The sequence below is a fragment of the Castor canadensis genome, chromosome 11 (genome assembly GCF_047511655.1).
Source record: "Castor canadensis chromosome 11, mCasCan1.hap1v2, whole genome shotgun sequence".
Taxonomy (NCBI): domain Eukaryota; kingdom Metazoa; phylum Chordata; class Mammalia; order Rodentia; family Castoridae; genus Castor; species Castor canadensis.
The window spans coordinates 55540222-55559334 of NC_133396.1; the positions used below are offsets into that span (position 1 = coordinate 55540222).

General features: G+C 42.2%; 1 protein-coding gene across 1 annotated transcript in view; it reads left to right on the forward strand.

Annotated features, from left to right (window-relative positions):
- Positions 1-19113, forward strand: part of Dnah9 (dynein axonemal heavy chain 9) — a 335102-nt gene that overhangs the window by 165810 nt on the left and 150179 nt on the right. The window contains exons 37-41 of the mRNA XM_074046853.1: positions 4221-4394; positions 4886-5093; positions 13432-13597; positions 15677-15779; positions 16388-16627. Coding sequence (XP_073902954.1) covers positions 4221-4394; positions 4886-5093; positions 13432-13597; positions 15677-15779; positions 16388-16627 — 891 coding nt within the window. The remainder of the gene's footprint in view (positions 1-4220; positions 4395-4885; positions 5094-13431; positions 13598-15676; positions 15780-16387; positions 16628-19113) is intronic.

Genomic DNA, 19113 nt, shown 5'->3' on the forward strand with positions numbered 1-19113 from the left:
AAGATTTACTCACCTTGTATAATCCAGACTTTGTACGCTTTGACCATCCTTCTCCTTTCCTCTTCCTCCATCCCCTGGCTGTCCTGATTCTACTCTCTGATTCTGAGTTTGACTATTTAAATCCATCACATACATGGACGCAGCACACATGTCGTGTTTGTCCTTCTAACTCTGGCTTATTTCCCTTAGAATAATGTCCTCCAGGTTCATCCATGTTGTCACAAATGACAGGAGCTCCTTCTTCTAAAAAAATTGCCTAGAGAGTAGATCTTATGTTTAATATGTTTACCATGAACAACAGCAACAACAGTAAGTACAGCAATAAATAAGAAGGAAGGAGGAAATGAGATGATGCATCAATTATGTTGATGGTTTCACAGGTGTATACTTAGCTCCAAACTCATCAAGTTGTATACATTAAATATGTACAGCTTTTTGTATATCAATTACATGACAATGAGGTAGTTAAAAAAAAAGCAGCTGAGAAAAGCCAAAAAAAATTTTTTAAATAACATGGACTGTAGATTTGATTTGTGACTCTATCACTATTACTTGAGAGACCATGAGCAAGAATTTAACCTCTCTCTACCTTAGACTCTCCATTTATCCAAAGGGTGATGATGCTAGTACTGGTTCATTGGTCATGGGTGAGAATTAAGTGAATGCTAATCACCCAACACAGATATGTGCAAAGCACTTAGAACAGTGGGGCACATATATGGAATTATTGTTAATATTCTTCTAATGTAAATATTTGGTTTCATAGCAAGTATCTGGTGCATTTTTTTATGACAGGGGACAAGACAAAGAAGAAGTTGCTGGAGAGTTGTGATTTACCCTCCCTGTTCTGGGTTGATTGTGAGGCTCTTTCAAAAAAAGAGATAGAAAGATAGAAAAGTAAAAAGTTTCAACCTTGCACTGCAAAGTCATGCTCAAGGACTCCAAATAGAAAGTAAACTGGACCAAGAGAATAGACAATTAACTCTTTTCCATTTGCACAGGTCCAGATTCTGACATCCATCCTGTGTTGCTCAGAATTCAGAAAGCAGCTCTCACAGGCTTTCTAGAAGTGTGCTTTTTCCTCTCCCTCCCTAGAGCCACAGGCCCTGAGGGCAGAATGGGAAATCTCCAAGGACAGGAGGATGCACAGACCAGGAGTTTGACATCTGAGAATGTTGTGCTCTCTGCTGTACAGTCCTTGGAGCTTCTCTGCGGACTGCTTCTTTGACAGCTTTACATTTCTCCTTGGAGGCAAAGAGTCTAGCAGGATGGATGAGACTTGGCTGAAAAGCACAGAGATCCCCAATGCATAGATTTTTTGCTTTCCATCAAATGCAGTCTCTGACCTTTCGGCTGCTGAGATGTCAGACAGCAACCGCTGGGCTTCTCTCCCATATTGGTGCCAAACAGGCAGTGGGGTATCAGGATGAAAATACATAGTCAATTTTTCTGCCTCTGTATAGAGAAATTTAAATCCATTCCACTCTTTTAAAAGGCCAGGAGAAAGCATCCCTCCAGGTGTCCTGGGTTGTGGAGCACTTGGAGCTGTAGCCACCATGCTAGCCCCTGGGGAGAGGACACAGGAGAAAGCTTTTAGCATCAGGGAATGTCCAGGACCCCAACCTGCTTTAAAGCTAAATACCAAAAATAGTGCTGTAAATTGTGAAGTACAAATCTGGCCAAAATATTTGCATCAGGAGCACCCATGGTGCTTACATCTAAAAAGCTGCTCAGCAGGGTGATGTACACTTCTCACTCATCCCAGCTACTCTGGAGCTAGAGATCAGGAGGATCATGGTTTGAGGCCAGCCCAGGAAAAAAAAGTTTGTGAGACTCATCTCAACAGAAAAAGCTGTGTGTGTAGATACATACCTGTCACCTCAGCAGTTGCGGGAAAGATAAATTAGATGATGGTCCAAGGCAGCCTGAGCACAAAGCAAGATCCCATCTCCAAAATAACAAGAACAAACAGGGCTGGAGGCATGGCTCAAGTGATAGAGCACCTCCCTAGTAAGTATGAGACCCTGAGTTCAAAACCCAGCACTGCCATTCCAATTAAGAAAACAAAACAATAACCTTTCTGTTACACACATGCACACACGTACACAAAATCCCATGGTCCTTGCTGAATACTTTGCAACCATCACAGAGAGTGATCTCCCATAGAGAAAGCACCAGTTTGGGGGGTCTGAAATCCTGGGTTCAACTCCCAATTTTGTCTTTTCACATATAAAATGGGGATAATTTTAACTAGCCATAACTGAGGGCATTGTGAAGATCAAATGGGCTGAAACTGAGTCCCAAATTCTAGACAGTACATCAGTAAAGTGTTGGCATCATACAGGTTAAAGGGCAGAGGGAACAGAAAATTCTCTGAATCTGAAGAAGATGGGAGTCAGCAAGGTAGGGAGGTTACTCTCTAAGGTCCATTGCTGAGAAGAGGTCCATAGAACTGAATGGAGAAAGGACCATTGGGTCGGCTCAGCAGGGATCACCTAGTCTTAACAGATTCCTATTTTAGTAGAAGCCGAGATCAAGGGCCAGGTTAGAGGGCAAATGACAATGATAGCATGACCCAGCTAATAGCTTGGTTGAGAAACTCACCAGGTAGCTCAAGAGGGATTCCAAGTGAGGAAAGACAAGGATCTCCAATTTCATTCTTTAAGAAGGTGGCATCACCTAAAATCTGGTTTTTTCAGAGAAAGCTAGAAGTATCCAAGAGTTTTATCCATAAGTTAAAAATAGGGCTTTCCCTAGACTTCTGATTAGAGAGGACAATCTTAGGAAGCTGTAATACCCACTTCATTTGAATTAAAATTGGAATCAGAACAAGAAATAAAGCTGTCCCTATCTATGACTTATCTCTATACCCATTTTATAGCAAAAGGATTCATAACACTTATTGAATAGACAGCAAAATGAGGAGTGCCTCATCTTCAGGGCCCAGATTTGCCTGCACTAGCTCCCTGCCTGACCAGCCTCTGAGCTGTCCTTGCCCTCTGTGGACATTTCCTACAATGCCCAATCCAGGTCTCTTATATTTTTTAGGATTTTTCTTATGTCTTTGTGTTCAAAGGGAAGGTTTGCACTCCTAGAGGGCTGCCTGTTAACAGTGAGTACTTTGTGTGTGTGTGTGTGTGTGTGCGCATGCCTATGCCTATGTGTGTGCCTGTGTGTGTACTTCAGGTTGAAAAACATAGGATAGTTTGAGAACGCCAATGAAAGCATGTGAATCATATATCTCTACTTATTCCCTTTGTTGGAAAGGGAAGTATAGTTTTGTCTCCTCAGCTTAGATTTTTAGAATTTGACCTCTTGAAGGAATCAGAAATCTTTTCTAGAATCCTCATCTTGTTGATGAGGAAACTAGAGCACAGAAAAAAGTGATTGTCCTGTGGTCACATGCCTGACTTCCCTCTGAAGCACTTCTCACCTTGTGCCCCAAGGTGTCAGTTGTCACCTCTGACTATCATCCTGGAGATTGCTCAGTCTCAGCTGTCTAGGAGAGTGGGTCTAGTCTCTCTCCTCAGGAGTTTTTGGCCCACACTTGCCCTTCCTGTGATTAGGACTTGCCACTCTCTTTTGTGTTCTTATGGCCATCCTCCCCTTGATTGATTCCCTGCCCCTCAATGACTGTATGCTATGCCAATAGCAGAGTTGCTCAGCAATGTGGTCAAGCAAGGGTGCTCATATGTGCTTTTTAGTCCATTTTCTATTGCTGTTACCGAACGCCACAGTCTAGGTAATTTATAAAGAATGAAAGTTTACTTAGTTCACAGTTCTAGAGGTTAAGATCAGGATCATGCGGGATCATAGTGCTGGCGTCTGGTGAGGGCTTCATGCTGCATCACAACACGGAGGAGAGTATCCCATAGTGAGACAGAGCAAGCATGTCAGTTTGTGTCTCTATCTTCTCACAAAGCTGCTGATGCGACCATGGAGGTTCTACCATGTGACCTCATATAATTCTAAAAAAAGCCCCCACCTCCAAATACTTTCCACGTATGTCTTTGGGGATTAATTTTCCATCACATGAATTCTGGGACACATACCCAAACCATAGCCACCCAAACCATAGCTGCCCAAGACAGCTGGGCCGTGTCGGGGCTGGTCCTTGGAGCACCGTGTCCCCACCCTGATCATCTGTCCACACCAGGGCCTCTTGCCTGAGCTCTTTAGCTCTGCAGGATATTGTTCCCTGACCTGATTTACTTTTGCAGCTTGTGGACTACCGGGCAGAGTTCAGCAAGTGGTGGCTGACTGAGTTCAAGACAGTCAAGTTTCCTTCCCAAGGGACAATTTTTGACTACTACATAGACCCAGAGACCAAGAAATTCGAGCCTTGGTCCAGGCTAATCCCCCAGTTTGAATTTGACCCTGAGATGCCTTTGCAGGTGAGTATGACTCAACAGCGAAGACCAGGCAGTGCCTGCAAGATCTGCAAGCTCTCGGTACTGATCTGGCTGAGACTGAGGGTCATAAGCTGGTTAGGACTCAGCTTCATGCTTTTTCAAATCATAGGTGTAATGAAGCCACAGGCCCCTCTAAAGGACAGGAAGCAAGTACCAGACAAAACCAGCATCCTAAAGACAGAGGAGGAAAGGCAGCAGGGATCAAGTGATTCCTTAATACATTGGCAAGGCCTCAGATAGACAGTTGAGGGTGGTAGAGGGAAGTGGGGATGCTCTCAGTGAGCCTCGAGGAGCCCTGGGCTGAGTTCATAGGATGGGTTTGCTGTGGATGTTAGGCAAGACACTCCAGATCTACACTCACTGGGTGAGTTCCACAGAGACAGAATCCCCTCTTCTGAAATGCTGCCAAATGTTGGGCACAGTGCACCTGTGTCTCCCTCAAGCCCCTGGCACCTCTCATGTTCCCATTCCAGGCCTGCGTGGTGCACACGAGTGAGACCATCCCAGTGTGCTACTTCCTGGAGCGGCTCACGGAGCAGCGGCGACCTGTCATGCTGGTGGGCACCGCCGGCACAGGCAAGTCGGTGCTGGTGGGAGCAAAACTGGCCAGCCTTGACCCTGAGGAATACCTGGTGAAAAACGTGCCTTTCAACTACTATACCACGTCAGCTATGCTGCAGGGTAAGAGCACCTGTGTGCAGGATGTCTGGCATCATCTCCATTTCATAGATGAGAAAACTGAGGCACAAGGAAGTTAAATAAGCTGCCTGCAGCCCACAGTATGAGTGGAGCTGAGAACCCAGACAGCCTGACTCCAGAGTCAGTGCTAGGAACCAGCAGGCCCTCTTGCCACTCTGGCAAGAAAACTCTTTGCAAACTGAAGTATTTGGCAGTACTATGTTATCACTAGAAGTACTGCTCAGGTAGTTCAGAGGTGTGATTTTCTATAATCCTATTTAAATTGTTTTATAATGTTAAAAAAACTTTAGATAGAGAATAAAATAGGAAGGGGGAATGAATTTCTCACATTGCTCTATCCTGTATTCTCTGGATCCCTCACCTAGAGGAATTTTTCCTTTCCTTTTGTTGTAACATGGAGACTTCCAAAAAAAGAGTCACAAAATAGTCAAACAGAGCTAGAAAGAACACTGGCTGTCACTGCAACTGGACATTGACCAAAACAGCACTTTCTGTCCCTTGTTAATTCCCTAATGGCTTTTCCATAGCATCAACCTTGATGCCAACTTCCTGTCCTGGTAGGGGGTGGATAACTAGCTGTCCTACGACCTCACCTATCCAGAAACAACTGGACATCGGGTGAGCAGCCACATCCCAGAGTAGCCAGCATATGTGTAATGAGTGCCTGCAGCAAAGCTCCTGCCCATGACCCTTACCTGGAAACTTCTTCCTCCTGCTCTCATCATAGCCCAAATAATCTTGATTATTTGGCCTACTTTGCCTAATACAACAAAAAGCAGGGAACAGGGTGCTATTGATAATTAGAAAAGTAGGAGCCAGAAGCCCAGTATCAAAGAGGGAAATGAATACTGAATGCTGAAAAAGGATGCACAGAAACACTCTGGTGTCATTCAGCAAAGATGCAGATGAGGCACCTTTTCCTGAACCCTTTACTCTTTTGCCACCCAATGCTTTAACTGATGTTGGCACTTAAGACCTGGTGGATTTAAGATTGAATGCAGTGTGGCATAGTCTGCTTTAGGACAGGTCGCACACCTAGACAGAAGTGCAAATGTGTGCTTATTATGTATCCATAATGACTAAAGATGGGAAAAACACTGACTGTTCACTTGGTGGAATAGTAAGCAGGAAAGTCTGCCTGTACTGAATTGGAACTATTTCTCAAGTTTTGTTGAGTAAGAAAAGCAATTTCTACTGCAGTATATGTAGTAGGGTCCAAATTATGTCCTCTTTAAAAAGAAATGTATAAAATGTATTCCTATGTGATTTTTTTTTAACTAAGAAAAATTTACATGTATAATGCACACGCAACAATGCTTGAAGACATGTGAGGAATTGGTAGTATCAGCTGTGTCTGGCAAGGGGAACTAGATGCTGAGACTGGAATGGGTAACTGCTTAAACTTTTTTAAATTATGAAATATTTCAATCATGCAGGAAAGTACAGAAAATAATATGACAGATGCCCGTGTACCACTACCCAGACTTAACAGATGTTAAATGTTGTCATTTTGCTTTGGTCTTAGCATTGTAAGTACAGCTTATTCGTCAGCCCCATCCTTTCCTCTTTCCTGTGGCTTTTTAAACAGAGAACATTGGTTTCCATGTGCTGTGACTAAATCACAGCTCTTTTATCCGTTGTTCCATTGAAAGGCAGTAATTTTCTTTACATTTTTTCCTTTTAAAAAAAAGTTTTATTGAGTTATAACTGACATGCAATAAAACTACATATGTTAAAAGTGTACAATTTGATATGTTTTGAAATATGTACACACCCGTGAAGCCATCCACATAGTTGAAATAATGAACATGTTCCCCTCCAAAAGTTTCTCAGGGCTCTCTTCATGACCCCTCCCTCCCAACGTTCCTCACCCCACCCTGTTCTGGGCAACTACTGATCTGCTTCCTGTCACAGTAGATTAGTTTGTATTTCCTACAATTTTGTGTGATGGAATCATCTAATATGCATGTCCCCTTTCTTTGCCTGCCTTGTTTCATTCAGCATGATTTTGAGATTTATCCATGTTGTTCAGGGTATCAATAGTTCATTCTTTTCATCTTTGAATAGTAAGATAAAATTTGTAAAACACTTAGAAGGATCCCAAGCATACAATGAGTGCTTAGTAAATGGAAGCTATTATTATAATGACATTAACAAAATGCTTCTCAAATTTGCAAATCTATATTGAAGTAATCGCTAAGTCCCAACTGCCAAAACAAAAAGCACACAAGCAAACTCCTCTTGCTTAAAAAGGGAGCTTAACAAAAACTGTGCTGAAAGAAAAATGTTTCTGGAAGAAATGTGCTAGCTTTCAAATAGGCGAGAACTCCTCCCAGCAGTTCAGTTCCTGGTGATCAGCTGGGGGACATTTTGCAGCTCTTACATCCTGCTTGCCCAGCAAATGCTATTTTTCTCAACATCAGGTGTTCTTTTACAGAGGAGGCAGCTGATTGATAATACCTGCATCTCTCCTCTCTCACTGCATCCAATTTTGAAGTCTCCATTGAGTACTTTTCTAGCTCATTGAAATACAAATGAGGGTTGTGCTTCAGGCATTCACATAGATCACCACTATGGGGTAGCAGTACTTCATTTAGTGTTTACAATGTACCCACCCTTGTGCTAAGGCTGTACCCAATTTAGTTCATCTAATCCTCTCCATTCTATGAAACCCTGTGTCAATAATGCTTCTGGCTGCAAGTAAGCCAAAATCTAATGCTAGTGGCATAGAAATTATTTTTTTTTCTCGAACAACAGGAAGTCTAAAAGTAGGCAGTGTCAAACTCTGGATCAATTGCTCAATGATATCAATGCTAAAATATTTGCTATTCCCTTGACTGTTCCCTCAAGGTGGCAGAGTGGCTACTGCTTCCAAATTGGGGTGAGGGGGTGGGTGTGGTGGATACCTATAATCCCAGCACTTGAGATCCTGAGACAGGAGGATTCTGAGTTTAAGGCCAGTCTGGGCTACATAGTGAGACTGTCTCAATAATTTATTAATTTAGTTAGTTAGTTAGTTAGTTAGTGAATGAAAGCAAAGGGAAGGGTAGTGCCCATATGAGGAAGTGACAACTCTCCAGGTATTTCATAGATTTATGCTTGTGCTTTTCTGTTCAGAACTGTGTCACATGCCACCCCAGCTGGAAAATGACTAAGGAGGATGAACTTGAGAATGGTTTTGATCACAAATCTGATATTAGTTCCCAGTTTTACAAAACGAGCAAGTGAGGCTTAAGGTGTTTAGTCACCCAGTGACTGACTGGCAATGTTGTCTTGTTTCATCAAATTATACAAGTCTTCTACTTTGATAAGGCTTGTAAAGCATGCATCCTAATTTTCATAATAGAATGCCAGCTTTGCTTTTGTGCATCTGCTGTCTGGAGCACATAGATATCTTTCTTTGATGGTAAATACAACAAGAACTTCCATGGTCACCTAAAAGTTGAGACTTTAATGGACAATTCTCCAATAGGTGTGCAAACTCAGGTGAGTGTCAGGGACATCTCCAGTTGAAAGTTGGAGGTCCTAGTTCCCTCTCCATTTACCAGCTCCTCTTAACTCCACAAAGTCAGCTGTATTGCTTTTGTCCCCTTTATTGAGTGACAACTTAACACTCCACCCATGGGTTTTATGGAGGGATAGTATCATAAAAAATCATTTTAGGTTATTTTTATATATTATGTAAAATCTCATTTTGTTGCCTGATACATCTTTTGTATCCATGATATATACCTCATAGAATTTAAGTGCCTAGAAAAGTTATTCGGATAGAAGAAGAGGTGAATTTCTCCCAGTAATCTGGGATGACATGGTTACTATAATTAAATGCTATAATTAAATACTGGTTTCAAGCAAATGGTTCATAAAGGAAAATGTGAGATAAAATTTTTATGTGGATACAATAATTATGTCATCCTAGATTACTGGTGCAAATAAGTTTCCCCTCATTCCAAACTTTTTTGCAATCCCTTTAGTTTTTATTTTAATTGTTCTGTTGCTGGATCTTCAGATATCTTAATGTCTTCTCATTCTTTTTGTAAATGTAAATAATTTTTTTTAAATAGACTTTGCAAAGACTCACAGACAGGACAGTTAGAGACAGAAGAGGAGGAACAAAGAACGTGGCTAAAGCGTGAATAGTCTTATAGTCTGCATGTAAAAGGAATGGACTAAATATTATGTTCAGTGCAACCCTGAATTCTCTTGTCATCCAACTGAAATTTGAATTATTAGTTCAACAAATACTTGAGTGCTTAATTACATTAATTAAAAAGGAGCTCAGACATCTGAGACTGTGTGTAAAATGAGTTCCTGTAACCTGTTCATTAAAACTTAAGGTTGTACAGAACCTTAAAAGATCAAACTCCTAGCCTCAAAGGAACATTGTGCTTCCAGTATTGCATATGGACAACTCTCTTTCATTTAATGTCAACCTAAAAGGAGATGACACAAACCAATGTTAAGTCATCAACAATTCATCATCTAGCAAGCAAGACTTTCTGCTTTGAATCATAGAGGGTTCAAAGTATAATTAAATTGAAAACACCTTTCTGACAATAAAGAAGTCATTTGATAAATTTTGTTGCATCCAAATTATGGAACATAATTCAATTAAAATCATGCTTTAGGGGATATTTATTATCATATAAAGAGTTATAAAATAGAGCCAGGCATGGTGATGCACGCCTGTAATCCCAGCACTTGGGAAGCTAAAGCAAGAGAATCCAAGGCCAGCCTGGACTACAGAGCAAGACCCTGTATCAAAAAAATTGAATAAAGAGGTCTATAATATATTAAATGATAATTAAAACCTACACAAGCAATGAATTTAATACAATTCTGATTTTGTAGAGAAAAGAATTCTAGAGAAAAAAATAACTCAAATGAAACATACCAAAATATTAAAACTAATGCCAACTGCTAGGCAATAGAATTGTGACCAGTTATCACTTTCATCATTATGATTTTCTGTGCTTTCTAGACTTTCTAAAATGGATATGTATTATTTTTATAGTCATGCAAAGAATGTTATTTTTAAAAGAGTAAATCCAGAGCCTTTACAAATGTAACTGAAAACATAATACAAATAATAAATAAAAAGAAAATAGTTCCAACACGGGTACACAATTATGTCAATGCAAAGTAAGACTTGATTATTAATGATCTCTGTAATGAGTTAACTAAACCTAGAGTTTCTGAAGGGAAGAAGCCAGGCTGTAACAAAGCTTAAGAGGTGATTACATGAGGTTCCACAGTCAGACAGACCTGGGTTAAAATCCTGGCTCTGCGGCTCAGTAGTTGTTTGACCTCAGATAAAAATCCCTTAATTTCTCTGAACCTTTTTTCTCATCTGCTAAAAGAATTTAAAGAGGTAATGATGCTATATGGTAGGGCTCTGTGCTGGGTTATGATTTTGTGCAAGTCATGTCCTCACGACAGCCAGGTCCCTCACAGTGCTGCATGGATGATGAAGGTGCTGATCTCAATTCAGAGAGGGCAGGGACCAAAAGGTCCTGAGTGGTCAGGAACACCCCAAAGAGGCTGAGCTGTGAGGGTCACAAGGACTCTCTCACTAAGTGAGGTGAGAGCGTTAGAATCACTATGTAAAGATCTAGATTCTGATTCCAGCCTCTAGGTCCTTAATTGCAATACAGGGATAATAAGGTTTCTTTACCTATCTCATGGGGCTTGCTATAATAATCAAATACATGCATTCATTCTTTAATTGAATAAAATTCCTGAGCACTCTACTATGTACTAGATAATGTGCTAGGTCCTGCAGTTATGACAATGAAAAAAAACCCAGAAAGATCACTATCCTAATGGAGTTTAGATTCTAGTATGGAGGGGTGGATGAGATAATAAACAAGACAAATAAGTAAAGATGTAGGATGTTAGGTGATGAGGAGTGTTTTGAAGAAAAGTGAATCAGGAGAGATGAAGTGGGAAGTTTGTTGGAGATAGAGTATCAGGAAGGCCTTGCTGGGGAAAAAAAAATAGCATTCACGTAACTAACAGAGAAAGCAAACGCTGCTGGCATTTGGAAGAAAAAGATACCATGGAGAGGAAACTGCCAGAGTAAAAAGGCCCTGGGGCAGCAAGTGATGAGTGTGTCAGAAGCAGAGTGTAGAGAATGACCAGGGGAACAATAGAGAGAAAAACAGAAATGCAGGTTTAAATGGGGAAATATCCAGAATGACTTTTGCTTAGGGTGAGGGAAACGGAGATGGTCTGGTTTACATTTCACAAGGGTACCCATCTGCTGTTTTGAGAATATAGTGAAGGGGGTCGAGTGGGAAAGTAGGGAGGATGCTAAAGTTATCAGGAAAGAGCCAATGGGCAAGGATGGTAGCTGTGGAGATGGTGAAATGAGGTAAGTGGGAAACCACTTTGAAAATTAAATTGCTCCTCAAATATATGAAGACAAAGGCTGCCAAATGGTGTCTGGGGATTGACATGATAGGGCGGGGAGATGGGGGTGGGCGGGGACACTGCTGTATGTGGCCACAGACTGGACTCTGTCATTCCATACGGATCTCAAGGAGAGATTCAGTCAGAATGTACAAATGAACTGTGGGCCTGGAAATGGGCTGGAATCTCAGATCTGTTTATGGCAATCAGAACTCAGTCAGAAGTGCAGTGAGAGGGTCATATTTCTAAAACATGCATCTCATTTGTTTTGCACCTTCAACATCGACACCTTTGCTCAACTTGACCCTACTCCTCCAGTTCTGCCTGGACGCAGAATCACTCAGTGTCATTCCATCCTAGATGTGATGTGGAGCAGAACATGGTCAACAAAGGATCCAGCTGTGTCTGCCTTTCCTTTTTTCTATGGAGAATGGCACATCTTCCATTTGAGATAATCCAGCACATGCCAAGGCCACTTCCTGCTGGTGGAGGAGATTTTCTCCCCAACAGTCCTGTAGATTCATAAACAGCCTAATCAACCCAAATTACAGGGTATGCTTAATTCCAAGGGTTGATTTGAATGTCAGTGCCTTGGGAGGAGAACAAGTCGTCCTGAGGAGAGAATTTCCTTATTAACAGTACTGTTCTCAAAACCGTGTCCTTGGCAGTCCATTAATTATATTTCATTTTGACAGCTTTCGTATATAGTTGTTATGTCTTTAGGGGGGAAGAAGGTGTTGGGTGATTAATTGGTTGATAGTGTATGTTAATTGAATGCTAATTAAATTTAAATTTAATTCATATTTGAAACACTTAATTTAACTCGGGACCAGGAAATAAGAATATTCAAGCTTCTTGAAGGAACTTGTCTTTCTATCTGTCACCTTCCTAATCTATTGACACTCTCTCCTTGTTTACAAACTTGTTTTTCAAGAGAAGAAATCAGATGGCTCTTAGAGCTCCCAGTTGTAATAAAAAGTGTTGGTTCTTGCAATCCATAAATATTTAATTGCTTTACTGAAGAAGAAAAAAGAAATCTCTCTCCACCCTATCACTTAAGTTTATTCTAAACAAGTCCCATCAGGCTAGAAACGGTGTTTTCTGATTCCTTCCCCTTAAGCTTGATAATTGAAGAAACGAGTCCAGAAGAGCCAGAAGAGAATCTCAATGCTTAGTCTCCAGAAAGGCACTGGGGTGCTCTGCAAGGGGGCCAGGGAACTGAAGGCAGGGGAAGGAGCTGTTCATGACTCAGGAAGCATCTAAGAAATTCCCTGATGCAGTGGCTTCTGCTCCCCATCACGGAAAACGCCATGAGATGAGCTCTTTGCAGACTATTGACAAAATATCCAATGATTCCTGTCCTACATCCGTGGTGGGGAGGAAGGGTGGGATGGGGGAGGTAGATAGGAACCACAGTTCCTTTGCTGTCTTAGGCAGAGAGATGGGTCTACCTGGGATCCAGTTTTTGTGTACCTAGCCTTGGGACTATGAGTGCATCTTCGATTTCTAGTCTATAAACAAAGAAAACTGATATGATAGGACCATGGGCTTTTAAGTTTAACTACTCTAGTCTGCATTCTGGCTCTTCCGTAGTGACATTGCTTAGTTCTTCTGAGCCTCAGTTCCCTTGCCTGTGAAATGGGCTGCTACTAATCCTAAACAAAAACCTAGCACAATGCATATAATAAGATGTTCAGTGCCTGGTGGGCACTGCTGCCATTACTGCCTGGTAATTTCCAACTTTACCTGGTCATCCTGTGGAATGGCTGGCTGACTGTAATAGCAGCGGTTGTTGTCGTTTGTGCAAACATGTGAGCTACACTGTGGCTTGTCCTCCACACCGCTGCTGTCTCAGTATTTGCCTCTGAGGTTTGAATCTCCTTCTCTCATTAACTGGATCTCTCTTCAGCTGTCCTGGAGAAACCTCTAGAAAAGAAGGCTGGCAGAAATTATGGCCCTCCAGGAAGTAAGAAACTCATCTATTTCATCGATGACATGAACATGCCTGAGGTGGACACCTACGGGACTGTGCAGCCCCACACACTCCTCAGGCAGCACCTAGACTACGGCCACTGGTAAGAGCCCATGCATAGCTGGGTAGTGGCACACACCTGTCATCCAGAACTTGGGAACTGAAGCAGAAGGATAGCAGTTCAAGGCCAGTCTGGGCTACATCGTGAGACAGCCTCAAAAAAAAAAAAAAAAAAAAAGACCACACACACAAGGCCAAAGGTTCAGGCAGGACTGGAGGCACCACTTGCTCTACTACTGAAATCACAGAGCTCAGCTTAGCTCTGGTGCCAGGTGAGAATTCCCAGTGTAAATTACTCTCCCCAGGGGATCTCTATTTCCTGGGGTGCTTGCTCAGATACCGGTTGAAGGTCCTTGTGGAAAGTAAGCCTAGAGATGATACATAACTCTCGTTTAAAGAAACTTAGTTTTTTCTTCAAGACTCATCTCAATGATTTAGCAGTCTTTGGGAAGTACTTGTGTGCTGGAAGAGGGAAACAGAGGATGGAAAAAGGGACTTTGTATCTTATCAATGCATGTTATACGCATACATGAAAATATCACATAGAACTCAACGTGCACCATTAATGTGTGTTAATAATTTTAAATATAAAATCACAGAATAACAAGATTTAAAAAAGAAAATATTCATCTCAAAAGTCGTATTCTCCAGAAGGTTTCCCAACCCCCAAAGTAGAATTAGCTCCTCCCCCTCCCGGTGGTCCACCTGAGCAGGTGCTCTGAGGATACACAATGTCCGAATACCTGCTACAGTCTTCAGAGCAATACACAAAGTCTTTCAACAGGTATGAATTGTCCAGGGGGGAAAAGTGAGTGATTTGAGACAACTTCGACTTACCTTCCTTCCCCTCACTGAATCAGCTGCTGAGAAAGAGTGGGGAATGGGAGGAGAGAATTGAGAGAGAAGAATCGTATTAAAGATGCTAACTTGAGTTGCCTCTCATTCCTTCTTAAGGGAATGCCTTCTGTATATGATTGCCCTCACTCTCCACACCAGTATTCAGGCTACTAACCTATACTGGATAACCCAAGTCAACCTTGCTAGATTGGCTTTAGATTCATGGTCACGATTCTTAAATTGGAAGTTGAAACTTCTTGGAAATTCTATCATACTAACATTCTCTGAATGTCAATTTCATACCGTCTCCTCTCTCTTAAACTTCCTATTCCACTCAACTGATAGCTTTGTGTTCTCAGAGAACCCCATGCCAACTCCATCTCTGCTTCCACATCAGTATAACTCACTTGCTGCCCCTTGCACCCGTTCCTCTTCCCTCCTATTCCACCTCCCTGTGAAGCTTAACCATCCACCAGCATCTTGGTTCCACGGTCTCCCACTTCTGAGATCTTCACTTCATCAGCCAGTCCCTGCCTCCTGTTGGACTTCATGTCATTGAAACTTGCATACATTTCCTCTATTGTGTTTTAAAAAAATAATTTTCCAATTACTGTCCTATCTCTCTCCTTATATAATCAAACTCTCTCTTCTGCCCCCACTTCCTTTCCCCCACTCACTGCTTAATCCACTTCTATTTGATTTCTTTTCTTCCCACTTTACTGTGCTCCTCTTGCTGGTGTACTGCCTATGTTGCTATTGCACAACCCGTGGAGCCCTGTGGAGCGCCAACTCTCTTCTCTCTGCAGTGCTTGCCTTTGAAGACTGCTCCTGCCTTTTGGAAATCCTGGCTTCCTTTGCCATCAGCGCTGCCACATACCCTCGATATTCCTCCTTCCTCGGAGTCTATCTGTGTGCTTTCTTCTTCCCATGCTGTTTCCACAGCTATTGGCTTTCTCAGAAATTTGTCTTAGGCTTTTGTCTTTTCTCAATCTCTCTTGGGGATATAGCATGTTTGTTCTTTTTAGCTACCCAAACACAGAAATGACAGGGCATACATACCCTATCTTACCTCGAAGAAGGACTCACTTGCCTTGGCCCTCACAACTCTCATTGGAAGTTTGTTTTGTTTTAAAACAGGGTCTCACTATGCCCAGGCTGGTCTTAAACTTGGTAGGTAGTCCAGCTGGCCTTGGGCTCAAAATTCTCCTGCCTCAGTATCCTGAGTGCTGGAATTACAGATGTGCAGGACCATGCCTAGCTCACTGGAGATTTCTGACTATTCCAGGTATGATCGGAGCAACCTGTCCCTAAAGGAGATCATGAATGTACAGTATGTGTCCTGTATGAACCCCACTGCAGGCAGCTTCACCATCAACCCACGGCTTCAGGTATAGGAGTAGCCAGATGTGAGTGCACCCTAAGAGGGGTGATGTCACTTGGTTATAAATGACAGTTGGCCTTTCCCATGCCACCTTATCAAAGTGGTAAACCAGATAAGATGCCAACTTGCATTTCTAGGGGGAAAAAGAAACTCCTAGACATTGTCAAAAAACTTTTAGAGCTTGAAGGGGTCCTGGAGTTCATCTGATTCAACTCCATCATTCTTCAGATGAGGGGACTTCAGAGGAATGAAATTACTTTCCCAAGAACATATGTCTTGGCAAGTGTGAGGCCCTCAGTTCAAACCCCAGTGCCATCAAAAAAAAAAAAAAAAAAGCCACCAAGGGCATATGGACCCAGTACCAAATTAAGATTTGAATTTCATTCTTTGCCCATTACCCCATGTAGTCATCTTTGACCAAAGATCCAAAGCCATTATTCCAATCATTTTAGGTTCAACCTAAGTTTGGGTGTAGCATGAGAAATAGAGGATATAGAACTCAAGGCCCTTTGAAGAATTCTTCATTATTGCAACCAAATCCAGAAGAGAGGGTCTTTATTCCATGGTAAAGGATGTACAGCTATGGTCCCCACACGCCTTTGTTTTCTTGTTCAGCGTCATTTCAGCGTGTTTGTCCTGTCCTTCCCGGGAGCCGATGCCCTATCCTCCATCTACGGCACCATTCTAACCCAGCATCTGAAGCTCGGAAACTTCCCAGCCTCCCTGCAGAAATCTGTCCCCCAGCTCATCAATCTGGCCCTCACTTTCCATCAGGAAATTGCTGCCACATTCCTGCCCACAGCGGCCAAATTCCACTATGTCTTCAATCTCAGAGATTTCGCCAACATCTTCCAGGTCAGTTCACCTACACCACCTACACTGCGATCACCTAGAAGGCTTAGGGATGATCCAGGGTTTCCCATCCTTAAAATAGCAAATGCCAAACTCTTAGACAAAGACACAGCTTCCATGCGTGATAAACACAAACAGGTAAGCAGTGCTGTGGGCTTCATGAGAAAGACCTGAACAAGAATCTTTTTTTTTTCCTTTTTCTTTTATTATTCATATGTACATACAAGTCTTGGTTCATTTCTCCCCTCTGCCCCCACCCCCTCCCTTACCACCCACTCCACCCCATCCCTCTCCCCCCCAATACCCAGCAGAAACTATTTTGCCCTTATTTCTAATTTTGTTGTAGAGAGAGTATAAGCAATAATAGGAAGGGACAAGGGTTTTTGCTGGTTGAGATAAGGATAGCTATACAGGGCATTGACTCACATTGATTTCCTGTGCGTGGGTGTTACCTTCTAGGTTAATTCTTTTTGATCTAACCTTTTCTCTAGTACCTGTTCCCCTTTTCCTATTGGCCTCAGTTGCTTTAAGGTATCTGCTTTAGTTTCTCTGCGTTAAGGGCAACAAATGCTACCTAGTTTTTTAGGTGTCTTACCTATCCTCACCCCTCCCTTGTGTGCTCTCACTTTTCTCATGTGCTTATAGTCTAATCCCATTAGACTATGTGTTTGCACTTGATCTAATGTCCACATATGAGGGAGAACATACGATTTTTGGTCTTTTGAGCCAGGCTAACCTCACTCAGAATGATCTGAACAAGAATCTTGTCTGTAACTTGTGTTATTTCTCAGTAAAGAGAATATATTTTTGAGTTGGTTCCTTTTGACGTAAGTATCTAGGAGATAATGCTATGTAATAACTATAGTGTGCCTGGGAAGGAAAATGGGACAAAAAAAAAAAAACCTAAAACTAAACTCCTATTTTGGAGCCCCTAGTGGCATACCCATTTTTCTTGGAATGAAAAAGAATGTCCCTCAACCATGCAAAATAAAAACCATGTCGCAGTACTACCAAAACACCACCTGTCAAATTCTGAGACAGCCTCAGTCCCCCAAATTTAGGTCATTTCCAGGCCGAGCTATTTCAAGATGGACAAGCCATCTGAGTAGTGATGGCCTGTCTCTGCCCATCACATCCAGGTGCTTGACCCATCACCATCAGAACTTGCTCCAAAGACAACCCCAGATGCTCTCTCCCCTTGGGTCAGGTGGAGTCCACCTCTTGGACAAGCATCTACAGAAGCTTCTTTTAAAAGAAATGCCCCACCTCCTGAGTTATTATGGAAGGAAGGATGTCTTTTATACCAAGTAGAGTCCTCACCCAGAGGAAAGTGCCAAAGTGAAGTGATCAGACAGTGACACAACCACGTGGAGCAGATGTAGTTGGAATCTACTATCCAGGACACTTCCCGGGGAGCTTTAGACCAGCAAAGATGCAGACTCTGAGGACGTGGCCAGAACTCTTGGTTGTAAAGGACAGAAACCTACAAAACACTGGTAAAGAGATGCAAGAACTATGTACCAAGAAGGGGTAATAGGAAGGGGGAGCCCCTGAGCCTTACAGATGAAAAAGTGAGGCCACATCTAGGCTGGCTCAGGACAATATTCCTGGATCAGATTAACTCCAAACATTAACTCACTTTGAAAAATAAAGAAACAGACACCCAGGCAGAGCATACAGATTTGTCTAGAGCATACAAGCAACCAGGGAAAGAACTGGAGTCAAGGTCCTCAGTTCCTGATCTGGACCCTTTCTACCACGCCATTCTACCCTTCTTACATGAATTTCTGAGGGGTAAAATAAGCATAGAAAAAGAAAGACAGAAGGAACACTTGGTTCCTGTAAAGTTGGCAGCTATAGTCTCCAGGCCTGGACAGTGTCAGTCTTTGCTTACCCATGATTTATTCCCATCCACATCCATTACTTGAGAAAGACAATCCCTAAAATCTCACTGCAGCACAGTGGAGTGGGGTGTTATTGTCTGCATTTTCCAAATGAAAAGAAGGATGTAAAGTTGTTTAATTCAACTTGCATTCATCACAAGTAGCTAAACTAACAAGAAAATTCCCTTCACCAGAAACAGTCTAGCGTAGGCTCCTGCCTAGACAGCCGTACACTCTGAAATTCACTAGTCATATCAACCCTTTTGGATAGACATTATTATCTCAGTTCAGCAGAGGCTCAGAGAAGTTACTATGCAGCAGGTAACAGCAGTAGTGGTCATAGAGGTAAGCTGTGCTAGGGGAACAAGTAGTTCAACCTGGAGGGACCAGAGTGCTATGGTTGGGGTTGCTGAGAGATGAGATTGGAGGAATAGTTTGAGACCAAAATCAGTCCTGGCAAAAAGTTTGACTTTAGTCTAAAATAACAGATAACATTTATTGAGCTCAGCACCTAAGCTTTTCACACCCACCAACTCATTTAACCCTCACAATAACCCTAGAAGGTAAAATACTGATTATAGTCAGCCCTCTCTATCCAAGGGTTCC